At 37.0% G+C, this 15,051-nt stretch overlaps 1 protein-coding gene across 1 annotated transcript in view; it reads left to right on the forward strand.

The window, feature by feature from the left end:
• Positions 1-4,062: 4,062 nt before the first annotated feature.
• LOC116098372 (acidic proline-rich protein PRP33-like) overlaps positions 4,063-15,051 on the forward strand; it is a 53,578-nt gene continuing 42,589 nt past the window's right edge. Inside the window, exons 1-3 of the mRNA XM_031381012.1 lie at positions 4,063-4,126; positions 5,184-5,219; positions 6,051-6,546. Of these exons, the coding sequence (XP_031236872.1) occupies positions 4,063-4,126; positions 5,184-5,219; positions 6,051-6,546 (596 nt within the window). The remainder of the gene's footprint in view (positions 4,127-5,183; positions 5,220-6,050; positions 6,547-15,051) is intronic.

A 15,051-nucleotide genomic window follows, 5' to 3' on the forward strand; every position in this document is an offset into this window, starting at 1 on the left:
AGCTCCTGGCTTCTAACTAAAGTCCAGGTTTCCAGCTTCTGAAGTCACAAAACACCCACTATACTGTTGTGTAACCCCTGAACCTGTAAGACTATAAAATAAACATCCTTTCCTAACTATACATGTACACAGTATTGATCCTGCTCTTATGGAACACACAGGCAAATACATTCTCACATACTTAAGAGCACATTGAGATACAACTTTGAGAAGAAAATGAAATTATTGGTGGGGGCAAGAAATAGCTATGATGTGATCTTCTGAGACAAGAAACCTCTGAATTTATTGTTGATTTTTTTTTTTGATGTTTCTCATGTACTCCTGGGCATGCAGTAGGTCATTTCCTCTGTGGGACTCTATTGGATAGAGCCAAATCTTTCATTTGCAAGTGGTTACCAATAGAAGATGGTGTATGTGTTAAGGATTGGGTATGTTTTCACCACTTCTGTTCTCACCACTAGGACCTTAACTGGTAGAGACCTCTCCAGGCTCAGTGCATGCTGCCTCAGTCTCTGTACATTCACATATGTGTTGGTCTTTTTGTGTTTACAAGACCTGCTTCCTTGATGTCTTCCATCCCCTCTGGCTCTAACACTCTTTAGACCCCCTTTGCCTCATAGTTTCATGAATTTGGGAAGGGTTGAGTTATGTCTCTCATTCTCTGATTTTTTTTTCTCTGAGTGGGTGTTTATGTTTGTTCCGATCTGTTGCAAAGGAAGTTTGTCTAATGATGGATGAGAAAGGCACTGATTTATAAGTGTAGCAGAATGTCATTAGAAGTCATATTATAGCTATGTTAATTTAGTAGAATCAATATAGTAAAACCTTTGCTATGTCTATATAAGCTAGGAGCCTAATATTTAGAATGTATACTTGTCTCAAATGGTAAATACAGAATATTGAATAGATATTTCTCTTATATTTTCCATTTTGAGTCTTTAATGGCTGTGTCAACTCTCCAACCATGAACGTACATTTATCAATAGAAAAAATACAAATGGCTAAGAAATATTTTGTAAATCTTCTACAAACTTAATTTATCATACAAACACTAATAGAATTAAAACTAAGAGAATATTCCATTTGACATCAGTCAGAATAGTCAACATGACTTCAGTAAACAATAATAAACACTGGTAAGAATATGGACAGAGAAGAAGCCTCTGACGGTGCACTGGGATGGACCAACCCCATGAACATCCATACTGAAGCTCCAGAAAAATTAAATCTGAACTTCCATATGTGCTGATTCTAAATTGTGGATATTTTGAATAATGTAGTGATAAATGTGCAAGTGTTTATGTGGTATGATGACTTAAAGATATTCATATACATAATCAGAAGAGATACAGTGGAATCATATGGAAGAGTCACTCAGTAGTACTTCAATCACTACAGGTCCCTAAGAGCTCTTCACATGAAACTTATTACTTAAGCCACCTTAGCCATTAATAACTGACAGTGGTACCAGTTTCTTTCTCCATAAAGATTTTTATTTTTTATCTCTTGAGTTCCCAGGTGACATTTTTTCCTACAAAATTAATTTCTTTCACATATCGATGACACTTGAAAAGGTCACAAACAGGGCTCAAGTTGTACGAATTTTTTTTTTTTCAAAATCAACTGCTGTATTCCAGAACCAACTTAGCTCAGGAGTAGGCTGAGTTTCAGACAGTTCTTCACCAGATGCAACATGCACATGTCTGACTAGGTTTCTCCTCTTCTCTCTATTTGGCATTCTCAGCACAATGACTTTGAAGACTGCATCTATTCCGGACCCTCATCTCCCAATTCTTCTCATGTATCGCCAGACACTAGAAAACCATCCTATCAATAAGCATATTCAGAACAGTCAACCTTTCCTTGCCTACATTAAAGACCATCAGTCCTGTGAGGTTGTCTCTGGTTTTCACAGAATGAGACAAATTTACCAAATACTAGGATAGTCTCCCTTCAAAATACATCTACCATCACCTAAGGGGGAAGCAATATCAACAACAACAACAAATCAACAACAACACAACCCACCCACCTGATAATCCCACAGATTTTCACATTGTCTATAGTAAAGGGAAATTAAGGTAATTTTTCTGAGATAATCCCTACAACTGTTCATAATGAAACAACTGGAATATTGATATGAATAGTATAATAGACTGGTTTACATAATAAAGGATACAGTCAGTGCCCCTCTCTGTTTTACCTCATCCAAATTCTCTTCAAATTTCTACGAGCTACAATTAAACGTTGAGGGATTATGAAAGCTCTATTTGAGCTCAGAGATGAAAAGGCAACAATTTGCTTTAGTTTAATACTTTCTACTTTGAGATGATACCTCATGCAACTGAAAAAAAAGTATAGGAATTTGGAATAAAACATTTGTATCAAATGAAGAGTCATTCAAGCACAGTATCTTCCAACCACTTTCTTTACTTGTTCATTTTTTGAGACAAGGTTTCTTTGTGGAACAGTCCCAGCTGTTTTGGACATGGTTTTGTAGTTCAATCTGATCTTAAACTTAGACATCTACATCCATCTGCCTCTTTCTCCACCTTTGAGTGATAGGATTAAAATGTGAGACACCACACCTGGCTATATGCTAAACAACTATTGTGAAGAAAGAAAGAAAGGAAGGAAGGAAGAAAGAAAGAAAGAAAGAAAGAAAGAAAGAAAGAAAGAAAGAAAGAAAAAGGAAAAAGAAAGAAAGAGGGACAAATGAGGGAGGGAGGAAGAAGGGAGGGAGGGAGAGAGGAAAAAAGAAGGAAGGACAGAAGGAAAAAATAAAGAATGAAAAAAAGAGAAGGAAAGAAACGATGCTCATGAGTTCTAGAATGAAGTTGTCCTTAAGGTTCAAATCCAGACTCCTAACACAGGGGACTTGGATAGAAGAATGGCAAATAAAGCTGTGAGGCCAAGTCAAAAACGAGCAAAAGAACAAAGTAAAGACTGATTCAAAACATAAGTCAAGGCTTTTATGGGAGGTATAAGAGAATGATGGACTGTGATACAGTGATAATAAGCATGACCCTGCGTGGTATAGAACATAATCATCCTCAACTAGTCAGACTGGTCAGTATTGAAGCGTTGGCTGTACACATAGAAAATTAAATTCTCCAATGTTGAAAATCATTCAGAAAAACCAATCCCTTGGAGATTTGAAGGTATGTCAGACCATCTTGTTTATATTTGCAGCCAATTAATAGTCCAAGTAACTGATCAAAAATAATTCTGAGGGGAGGCAATACTGAACCAAATGTAATTCAATGTTCTAAAATTAATTAATTAATTAATGTATAGACAAGAGGATATTCTCTGTGATATACATCATTCTGTGGTTCATGTGAGAACTATGTGTTCTAGGATTAACTAGCTCAGCACTTACCTGAGCTCTCTTCTGCCACTTTTCTTTCTCTAACACAGAAGGAATAGGAGAAAAGAATATTCGGTCTTCTAGTTCTATGATATCACAGTTTCTCTAATTTGAACCAGATCTAGAGAATTCTGGACAGCCTATATGGGCACAAATAAGCTTGTTTGTCTCATTTTCTATGTATTCTACCTTGGTGCTGTAATCACCCGCAAAAACGAAGACAAAACCATCTAAAGGGTATACACAGGTATATAACATCTTATATGGAGTTTCTCACTTATTAGCAGAAATACTGTCCATGTTTATGTTCAATGAGGGAAATAATATTGACACAAATATACATGTTTGTATAGAAGCAAATCCTCCTAGGATTACAACTAAAAAGGACAGAGTCACAGTTACATCAAACTAGAATTTCATTTATAATATCTGAAATTTCACTGTGTTACTTTAACATTGTTGTACAAATCCATGTTGTATGATTTAGACCTGAATCCTTGACAACTTCCTCCCTACTGCATCCTGCTAGGCTAAAGTCCCAAAGAAGAGTCAGGGATGCATGGCATCCTGCTGTGGCAGGTCCAGTCAACAGTAAGGACCTGAAAGATGCCTTTGTTCTACCTTCCATTTAAAGACTCTGGCCTTTCTTCCTCCAGCACAAACTTGGGAGCAACTCTAGAGACTCCTCCAAGATGCTGGTGGTCCTGCTCACAGCAGCCTTGCTGGTCCTGAGCTCAGCTCAGAGCCAAGATGAAGGTATGAAGTAGGGAAGAGAGTGGTGCAGTGATATGGGACTAGAGTAACACATTTCAGGACTGGGAGAAATGAAAGAAGATGAAAACAGGACTGAGGCAAAGAATTATGAGAAGAATAGTTATCCGTTTACCTCTAGAGCTTAAACTATAATTATAGTATAAGTTAAAAATATTCTTGCAACAAATAATATGAGTGCATTTTTAAAAAGACATTTTAGGTGGTAGATGATTAATGAAAATATATTATAGTTGACAGAGGGAAACTCAGTTGCTATGGTATTATGAAATACAGGTAGTGGGTGGTGCTTGCCTTGTGTACAGAGAATAGAGAAAACGAAAGAACATTTAAAAACATATCAAGAATGTTTTTAAGAAATAGCAAAAGTTAACAAATTTAAAACTTTGTGCAACATGAGCTATAAGTATCAGGGAATAATTTTTTTCTAAATATAACTTTAATATTTACTTATTTTTGTGTGTGTATAAAAATATGCATCTCTCTCTTTCTCTCTCTCTCTCTCTCTCTCTCTCTTTGTGTGTGTGTGTGTGTGTGTGTGTGTATGTGTGTGCATGTGTGTGTCTGTCCATGTGTCTGAATTTTTTTTTGTATGCTTAAGTTCATCCTGATAGAGGCCAACTTATTGGATTTCTCCTTTTACAATATAGGTTCAGGAACTTAATATAAGTCATTAGGCAAGTGGTTTTTGCCACTGAACTATGTTGCTAGACCTAATTTTTCTTTCTTTTTTTTAATGACAGCTATGCAATATTTATTGTGTTGTATACTATATTGAAAGCAATATTTTTTCTTATTTCAATGAATGAAATACCTTGGACTATAACATTTAAGAAATTAGTATCATAAAGTAAAACATTAAGAATAGAATCATGTATCCATGAAATTGTGAAAATGTTAATGAAGAGTATCAGTAAAGTTTGCTACATACAAGAAGGAGCAAATAGTCATTTCTACTGAGTGTAGAAACCATTCTGGTAGTATTCTCAGAAACTAGAAGATGTCATAAATAACTTTCCCCTTCTTTGTGCTTATTTCTTAGAGGTCACCTATGAAGACACATCTTCTCAGCTCTTAGGTAAAGACAGATCCATCCTCTATTGACCTATGCACCTTTTACACTGTAATTATTCAATTTTGTAAAATCTCTATCATTTCCTTATTTTATCAAATAATGACTGTTAGCTTCCTAGAGATAAACAGACAACCTTCCCAACATTGACTGTATAGCAGGGCCACACACTGGAAGCGAGGCTTTGATATCAAAAGGGACAGTTTGTTTCTTCCACAGATTGAAGCAATATATTACATATGATGCACATACTGGGTGTTCCCACTTAAAATCCTCCGTGATACTATGGTTTGCCTAAAGAATTTGTCTTTCCCTAGTGATCTCACTTAGAGTGCAATGATTGTACATAAAATATGTAACTACACAGAGCCTGTGCTCCCTACAATTTTAAATTTATTTTTTCTACTCAGCTCTGTATCCACAGCTGACTAATTCTTAAACTATTTGGCATGAAAATAGAATGGAAAATTTTCTTACATTTCCTTCTTGCTTTATACATGCTTATAGGACCTTGAATACCATTTTATATTTAAGAATAATAAAACCTTGCTATCATAATTTTGCTACTCTACCAAGTTCTAGCAAGTAATATTTATAGAATATTTTCCCTTTCCTCACTATGTCTGGGAATTGTAAGTTACATAAAATCACTTTTTTTCACATCAAATTAAAGGACAAATACTCATTCCAAGTGTTGAGATACAAGAAAAATACATATGATAAATATATAAATTAAGCTTCATTATGTATCAGTGATATGAAGTTGGGAGTTGGGGGCAGTGAGCCTGGGAGAAAGAGAAGGTATAAACTCATCTACTTTGATCTATAATTAAATAGAAATAGAGCAGCAGAGCCAAGGACATAGTCACCATCATCTGAAACCACCTCCTGGAGGATTCCCCCCAAGACCTCCTGGTTCTGATGAAAATGAAGATGGTGATGGTGACGACAGTGATAATGATGGCAGTGGGGAAGATGTAAATAGACCAGAGAGACCACCACAACAGCATCCACGTCCTCCTCACCCAGGACACCACCATGGTCCACCCCCACAGGGAGGCCCTCAGAGACCCCCTCAGCCTGGAGCCCCACAAGGCCCACCTCCACAGGGAGGCCCTCAGAGACCCCCTCAGCCTGGAGCCCCACAAGGCCCACCCCCACAGGGAGGCCCTCAGAGACCCCCTCAGCCTGGAGCCCCACAAGGCCCACCCCCACAAGGAGGCCCTCAGAGACCCCCTCAGCCTGGAGCTCCACAAGGCCCACCTCCACAGGGAGGACCCCAGCAAAGACCCCCTCAGAATGGAAACCCACCCCAGCATGGAAACAATGAACAGCCAAGCTACCTATGGTCATTTTTTGCATAACCATCTGGCTCCTTAGCAGAGAAAAGGTAATTAAACGTCTCATTTTTCATACCATCCTCTAAACTCCAGTGATGACCACCCTGTTCCTAAAGACATAGGTCATGGATACATCCAAAACATGAGTGGGCTTTATAATTCTATGATATATGTGATTTAAATTCACTCTCTGTCAAATGTCCTAACTCTAACACAGTTATGCAAGAAACTAAAAGATATTTAGGACATGTTGAAATTACACATTGTGCCTTTCTGCTCCCTGATCTTGTTTATTTATTTATTTATTTCAGGCGAACAGAAGACAAATGCCTTCAATATCATTCCTATAGAATAATGATTCCAATAAACTATTTAGCACACAATTATTCTTTGCTGTTTCTCATTCTGAGCAGGAGTGGTACTGCAATCTTGGGATGGTTATTTCCAGAAAGGGCAGTCCTCCCTCTACATAACAGCTAACTACCACTTGAGAGACCCTTTCTTTCCATCTTACCATAAGTTCTACCCACTGTTTTGCTATATTTTCCATATACTGGTTATTTTAGAAAAAAAAAAAAGAAAAACCTTCTCATAAGACATGGATTCCAAGAGTAAACTACATAAACAGTGATGCCCTTAGTATGTCATGTGCCTTTAATGTCAGTACCCTAGGGAATAGTTGCTTTGATAACTTCTTGTTTCTTACAGATAGCACTGATGGTTTCTGGCCTTATAGCTCTCTAACTATTCTGAATGCTAACTGACAGCTTCTAAATAATCCTAAAAACTTCCTACCTAATTCTATGGTTAAAAACTGCTAGTTTGCTGGGCAGTGGTGGCGCACGCCTTTAATCCCAGCACTTGGGAGGCAGAGGTAGGTGGATTTCTGAGTTCGAGGCCAGCCTGGTCTACAGAGTGAGTTCCAGGACAGCCAGGGCTATACAGAGAGACCCTGTCTCAAAAAAACCAAAAAAAAAAAACAAAACTGCTAGTTTGTGCGATTAAAAATGGTTGCATAATAGCAGAGGATTAAATCAAGGATTAATTTCTGGCACTTTTTTCTCTCTTACCCAGAAGCATGGATTCTAGCTTGCCTGGCTGGAGGGAGGTTTAGGACAATAAACTTTAATTGAACCATGAGAAGAGAGTCACTCTTGCAGAAGGAACAACTTTTACACAAGCAAATATGTATAAACACACATATTTTCATACATACACATCATTATCACATACTTACTTGTTGGGCCCAGCAATCTGTCTAATCTATTTACATAAAATAATCACACAGACACTCTTATACTTACATACTGTGCATATGGAGCAAAAGCCTAAGTGCCAGCTCGGGAAGAACTCACTGGTTCTGGATGAAAAATAAGCTTTAACCATTATTTTATTAGAGAAAGAAAAATCTTCTACCCTTTTGTTGTTAAATGGATTAAATACAAGTATTATTTTTTACCTTTTATTAACTTTTATGAATTCCGCATTAGCAACACATCTCTACCCATATCTCTTTCCTTTTGCGTGTACCCTAGGCCCTTACATCCTCTCCTCCCAAGTAGAAAATAAAAGAGAAAATTAAAGAACCAAAACACAAAGCACTAAAAAAATAAAAAAAAAAATCATCTCATCCTGGAAGTTATTGTATATCACAATATATCCCACAGTATACCCTTTTGTCCACACATTTTGCTAGACAAGATTCATTTCAGTGTGTCTGGTTCAAGGCACCTGGATTCTGCTACACTATCAATACTGAATTCTCGCAGAGACCACTCTTGGTCATTACCCTGTGTCATGGAGATCCTGCAGCTTTGGATCTACAGGACCAGCATTTTCATATACTCCAGAAGTTCATAAATTAGACAGATGTTCTAGTGGACCAACTTGATACCCTGGAACTGGGAATGGGTGGCAACTGAATTAACCAGCTGGATAGCTCTATTGCACTGCACCACCTGGGCAAGTTCTCCAGCACTACTCCTGCTGGCTGACCCAATGCTGCAGACAAGATGCACAGTCAGCTCTCCAGCTCTCATGGCTCACTCAGGCCAACCGAGCCAGCTCTACTGTGGTTTCCAGTCAAGGTGCTACAGCTGGTTAGGGATGGGGAAAGAGTTCTCCCACTCTCCTGATGCTGATGTTAGCTTTCCTGACTGTCTCAGGTGGTGAGGGTGGGATGCCTCACAGCAGGTGAATGGCCAGTACAGCTTTCTCACTGTCACTCTCACATCTTTGTCTGGCTTACCTGTTTCCTCAGGAGCCAGCTCTACTATGATGCCCAGGTAAGGGGCTAGGCATACTCTCCAAAGGGCTGTAGCAGGTCAGAAGTAAGATCAGCTCTGCACAGCCCTCGAACTGGGGCCTGAAGTCGCAGTCCAGACTAGGATGTCCAAATGATCTTTAGTTGTAATATGAGCCACAGACATGGACATGCTGCTGCATAGCCACACACCAGAGTTTCCTTGGGGGCAGTACCTACTGGGATTTTGCCATGGTCTCAGGTTCAAGGCAGGATTCTCAGAGCAGGTTATGCCTCTAAACCCTCATGTTTCTAGTTCTAACTCCCTTTGTAATGCTCAAACTATTCTGTTCCTCTGTGTCTCCCATCTGTCCACTACATATTTGCACACTGTAGTGGATGCTGCTGCATGGAACTGGTGGGCTTCTAAGTGTCAACCTCTGACTGCATTGTTTATTGTAGCTTCCAGTGGACCTCTGGATGTTTATAGCTAATTTGTGCCACTGACAGTGGGCTATTTATTTCTTGACAATTTCATACATGTATGCGTTAATCATATCCATTCGTACATCCCTCAGACACTCAGACACTATCCACATATACCACACACTCCTCATCTCCTCACTGTGTGTGAGTGTGTGTGTGTGTGTGTATGTGTACCTGTTGGAATTTTGACAGATGACAAGACACATCTTAAGTAATCAATAACCTCATGAAAGGCAATATGAAGCCTAAGAAAGTAACCCCGACTGTTGTGTTTTATAAAAAGAAAAGGAAGAAAGAACCAGAAAGAGTATGTTTGGTAGAGGTTCAGTATGCTGAAATGGAAGGGGATGCCTCTGTGGGCTCATGCTGAGGCATCAGTTCCCCCCTGAGGTACCAGCCATAGGACAGCTATAGTATGGAATAGAGTTTATTTAGGTCATGGGGAGGGGAATTGAGGAGTAGAGACAGAGAAAGTTTGGCCATGAATATGTGTGTGTGTGTGTGTGTGTAGGGGAGGGAACTGGGGAGAGAAGAGGCAGAGAGTGAGAGATTAAGAGGGTAAGAGTGTAAGAGCTAGAGGATGGGGGAAAACAGCTCCTTTTATAGTGAGTCAGGCATTCCTGGCTGTTGCCAGGTAACTGTATTAAGGAGCTTAGAATGAATGCTAACACCAAGACTCTGCTACATATCTGTGCTAGAGTATTTGCATGAGATTCTAACACTCTGCAAATGAACTGTAGCACTTAAATAAATAAATACCCTATTTATTTTTTTGTTTATTATTTATAGTCCAAATGCTGCCCCTTCCTTGTAAACCTCAGTCCTCATGTGAGTCCCCAATAGCCAGAGTAGGATCTATTCCAAAAGCTATTGCCTGACTGTGGAATCCCTTCCTCAACAGGGTAGCTATGCCTGCTCTGGCCTCAGCAGAAGAGAATTAGTCTAATCTTGCATGGACTTGATATCCCAAGGTAGGGGAATAGTCAAGGGGGAAACAATAACTACTAGAAGTTACTAGAAGCCTACTAGAAGTTACTTCAAGTTCAAAGGGTCCTATTAGTGTTTTCATAATAGTATTACAACATAATTTCTATTTTTTAACAGATATTAAGTCAGCATACGCTTTCCTTTGAAGTCCATGTCACAGTAAAAATCAGTCAGCAAGTGTTTGTTACTTTTCTTGTGTTTTGATTAAGTGTCTGACAAAAGCAACTAAAGGATGACATGTTGTCATGTGTCACGTTCTGAATGCACAATGTGCTAAAACAAGTCAGTATTATTAAGTATAACATTTTTCAAGATTCATTTACTTTAATGTATGCGTATGAGGTTTTGCCTGAAAGTATAACTATGTACCACATGAATACAGTGCTTATGGAGTACAGAAATTGATGGCATGGAACTACAATTACAGAGAGTTGTCAGTCACCATATGGGTGCTGGTAACCACACCTCTGAAAGAGAAACAAATAGTCTTATCAGCTGATGTATCTCTCAAGCCTAAATGGAATACTAACTTTTAACATCAACCCTTCTATAAATACAATATTTTACACACACACACACACACACACACACACACACACACACTGACACATTTGCAAATTCTGAGAGAGAGAGAGAGAGAGAGAGAGAGAGAGAGAGAGAGAGAGAGAGAGAAATGCAAATTCTGTCCTAATGTGACAATCTTTTTTAGTTTCTAGGATCCCAAAATACCTACTTGTGTTCCAATTACATGAAGATTTAAATGAAGGATGGGCTTATGCTGGCCCCAACTAAAGGATAGCATTTGGTTGCAGGAAAATGTGCATCTAGATAAAGAGCTGCTACATAAAAATTAGCATCTTTCATCCCAAATCTACTCTGGTGAAAGAACATGGAACATTCACTGATAGATAATAAATGGCTACTGAATCTAACAATGAGGTCTTCAAGTTCTGTCCATTATAACAGACATTGAATCTTCATAAAAATTCTTTCACATGACAAATCTTTTGTAGAAGTTATTAGAAAAATATGTACGCTAATTTCTTGAGAAACTAGATCATTCAAAAGACACTTGATGTCATTCCTCACTCAAAATATTAGTTTGCATGATAAAGCAATTTGTTTCAATTCAGGATAAGATTACAGGAACAATTCTCATCTGATATCATAATTTTCCATTCTTGGTTGATACAAAAATAAGATGCCAAGAAATTAAGGTTCACGGTGTCCTAATATTCAATAATTATCCAAAAAAATTACACTTCTCAGTTGGTTAACCAATACCAAGAGGTCAGTACCAAAATCATATTATAATAGTTAACATATAAATTAAGCAAGTTATATTTATATATTCCAGAAAAAACTATATAACAACAAATAAAATAAAAAGATGCCATAAAATTTGAGAGACAGCAAGGTTGGGAATATGGGAGGGATTAGAGGGAGAGAAGAGACAGAGGAAATTATGTAATTCAATTTTCATTAAAAAACAAATAGTAATCAAGTAAAGACATGATATGTTTAAGATCCAATTTTATGTTATTTGAATCTCAGAACTGGCCTAATATGAAGGAGTCCAAAGAGAAGAGAAAGATTAAGACATAAAAGTTCTCAAGTTAATGGAAAAAAAGAGTGAAGTATTTGCAATAGTATTTACACCCGGTTGGTGCTCCCATAAAAGAACTCCATTGACTATGTAACTGAATTTAAGTTACTTCTCACTTATGAATGTTGGACATTCCACAGTAGGCAGTCATTTTCTCATTATTTGCCCACAATGCAGAGAGAAAAGACAGCTAAGTATATCCTTGTTATTTGGACACCAACCTAATGTCAATGAATTGCAATAGACACTCATATAAGCTCACATTAGATATTGTAGTTTAAAATTAAGTATTTGAGGAAGAAAAACATTTACACTATTATGAAGAGAAATTCAATGAAAATTATATCAAAATATCTCCCAGTAAATTACATGATATTAAACACATATAGAAAATGTTGAAAATTAATATAGTAGAGCACATTTTCTATGCAAGCTAAAAGAGTAAACAAAAGCAGAAAATATCAGAAATACACCAGTCAACCAGGAAGAAGCCCCATTTTTTAAAAGAATTGTGCTGGTTCATTTTTTTTTCCAATTTGAAACATAGTAGAGTAATGTGGTTCAAAGGAACTTCAATTGAAATATGTTCTTCATAATACTGATGCGTACCTAAGTCTGGTGGGTACCATACTATTGATTTATTATTGATTCATAACTGGTGGAAATAACTAGGAGAAAAAAGAATAAGGTTACAGGCAGCATACTTCAAAAGGCTTTAAATGTTCAATCTTGTGGATTCTATAAAATAGAAACACTTGTTTAGAACAACATCAAGGGGATGGAAAACCTATTCTTTGACTAAGAGATGGAGGTAGAGAGAACAGCAGATATTACTCATGGATGTAATAGGACAATGGAACTGATGGCATTTCAGAATATTCAGTGATGCAAATCCATGCAGAGGACCAGGGTGTGAAAGTGATGAATGTAAGGCTTTTGTTGACAGAATCACAGTTTCCTGTGTGACAGAAGCATTTTCCAAGGAGGATAGAAAAACTTCTTCTACACATTCTACTGCAGCCTTTAGGAGTTACAGTAATAATGTAAGCAGACCTAGGTTGGGCTGGAAGTCTTGTATCCATAGGATGGAAAGCTTAGATATATTTATGTGCCAATAACCAATGCTAAAATGATTAATCTAATGAGAAACTGTTTTCTTGAGCCCTGGAAATATTTTCACAACGTAGAAGTAGAAAGCCCATCAAACATCCGAATGCTGCTACCCTTTAATAAATTTACTCATGTTGTGATGACTCCTAACTATAAAATTATTTTGTTGCTACTTAGGTCCCAATATGGATGATGACTTATGAAAACTTCAGCCCTGAGTGGCCTGGAAAAACAAAGCCATTGAAGAGTCTCCAGAATAGCTCCTAGTTTTTATAAATTTGAGAAGTAACACTCTGAATTGTGACATTTTCTGAGCTTCCTCAGTCCCACAAGATGTGTAAATTTCCTGAGCCTCTTAAATTTTTCAGGCCTCCTAAGTCTAATAGAGCTCCTATCTCCCCTCCAGGAAAGATTAATTTAAATTACAGAAAATAGCTGTAAACTGCTGATCACCAAACTCTGCTTTTGTAATCAGAAATATTTTCGATATAGAGTAAAACGATGCAAATTAAAACCAAAGTTACCAAAAACACATGAAATCCAAAAGAAAGTGGCATTACATGTAAATGTGAAAGATTTGGCTAGCCGGATTTTGATCTTTGATGAGCTTACTTTCCAGAAATAAAAAAGGATAGACACATAACACATAAAGGAATAAAGGAACACATAAAAGAAAATTTGTCAGCACCATACACATATATAAGAAGACTAAATATAATTTTTTTAGTCAGTAAGAAAATAATTTTTAAAAAGAACTTGAAATATAAAGGAAGAATTTTGGAGGAATATGTACATACATTCATAACATAATCCAGTTATCATTTTCTTCTGAATGTCTAACTATACTGACTGGCCAAATTATAAATGTGATGTTAAAGTATAGGATCCTAAGAATACATAAAGGAACATATTATTTACTTATTTCCTTTGGGATTTTGTTCTAAGTCTAACTATAAATTCAGGTGAAATGTCTCTTGAGTTAAATGAAAATGTATATGTAGATAATAAATGCATGTCTCTTTCCAGGCTTACAATACATCTACATCAGTCAGAATGCCTGCCATGAAGTCTATGAACAGCATATGCTAAGAGAGGGTAATTATGTGATTGTAAATTTTCTGAAACAGCCCCTATGCAAATCAGTATGTAAGTTCCTCAAAATTCAAGAGTAGATCTTACCTGTACCATTTCAACATACCCCAGAGATACCTGCCTATTTATGTAAATGCATGCCTTCTTTTCAGTAACCAAGACTGGATCCAGAATATGTGTCCAGTAATTGGTTAACATGTAAAACACACAAAAAGTTGAGGTTTAGTATTCTGTGAAAACAAAAGAAAATTTGCTATCTTCAGGTAGAGATAAAGATCATCAAATTAAGAAAAATAAAAATAAAAGCAAGACTCAGAATGGCAAATATTACATACACTCTATCATTCATAGAATCTGATTTTAACATCTATGTGCAAGTCATAACACTAAGTAGAACAATGGAGGAAAGAGGGAACATAAAATAAAATGGGAAGTAACAAAATAGTGTTTTTCTTACATATGTAAATGAGATTTCAATATGAGATTTAGATAAGAGACCTTACACTATGAAATGGGACATACATCTGAGAAGCACAAAAGAAAGTAATGTTGCAAAATTGATAGGTTAGGTTCATCAGCTGTGAAAAAGTCTAGTTAACAAGAATATCAGAAAAGAACTAGGTTGGCAAATTTTTCTTCATGGATTTCAATATTGACCTCAATATTTGTGGTAATTTATACTTAGAATCCTTTGAAAGTGAGGTGGCAAGATCACTCAAAAGGGTAAACGTGCTTTCCAGTGACACAAATTTGAGTCTCAGAGACCAGGTAAAGGAAGAAGTGAATCAACTTCTGTAGCTTTTCTTTTGGCTTCCAAATGTAGAGTGCCTTCCCTCCAAAACACAAATTTAAGTTTAAGGTAGCATAAACCAGCTTTATAATGGGTGTTAAATCTCCTTGAAGACATCCATGATCATTGGAAAGAAACTTTACATAGTTGAAGCAAGATGTATTCATTCTTTCTTAACACTGATT

Source organism: Mastomys coucha, unplaced genomic scaffold (assembly GCF_008632895.1).
Source record: "Mastomys coucha isolate ucsf_1 unplaced genomic scaffold, UCSF_Mcou_1 pScaffold20, whole genome shotgun sequence".
NCBI classification, from domain to species: Eukaryota; Metazoa; Chordata; class Mammalia; order Rodentia; family Muridae; genus Mastomys; species Mastomys coucha.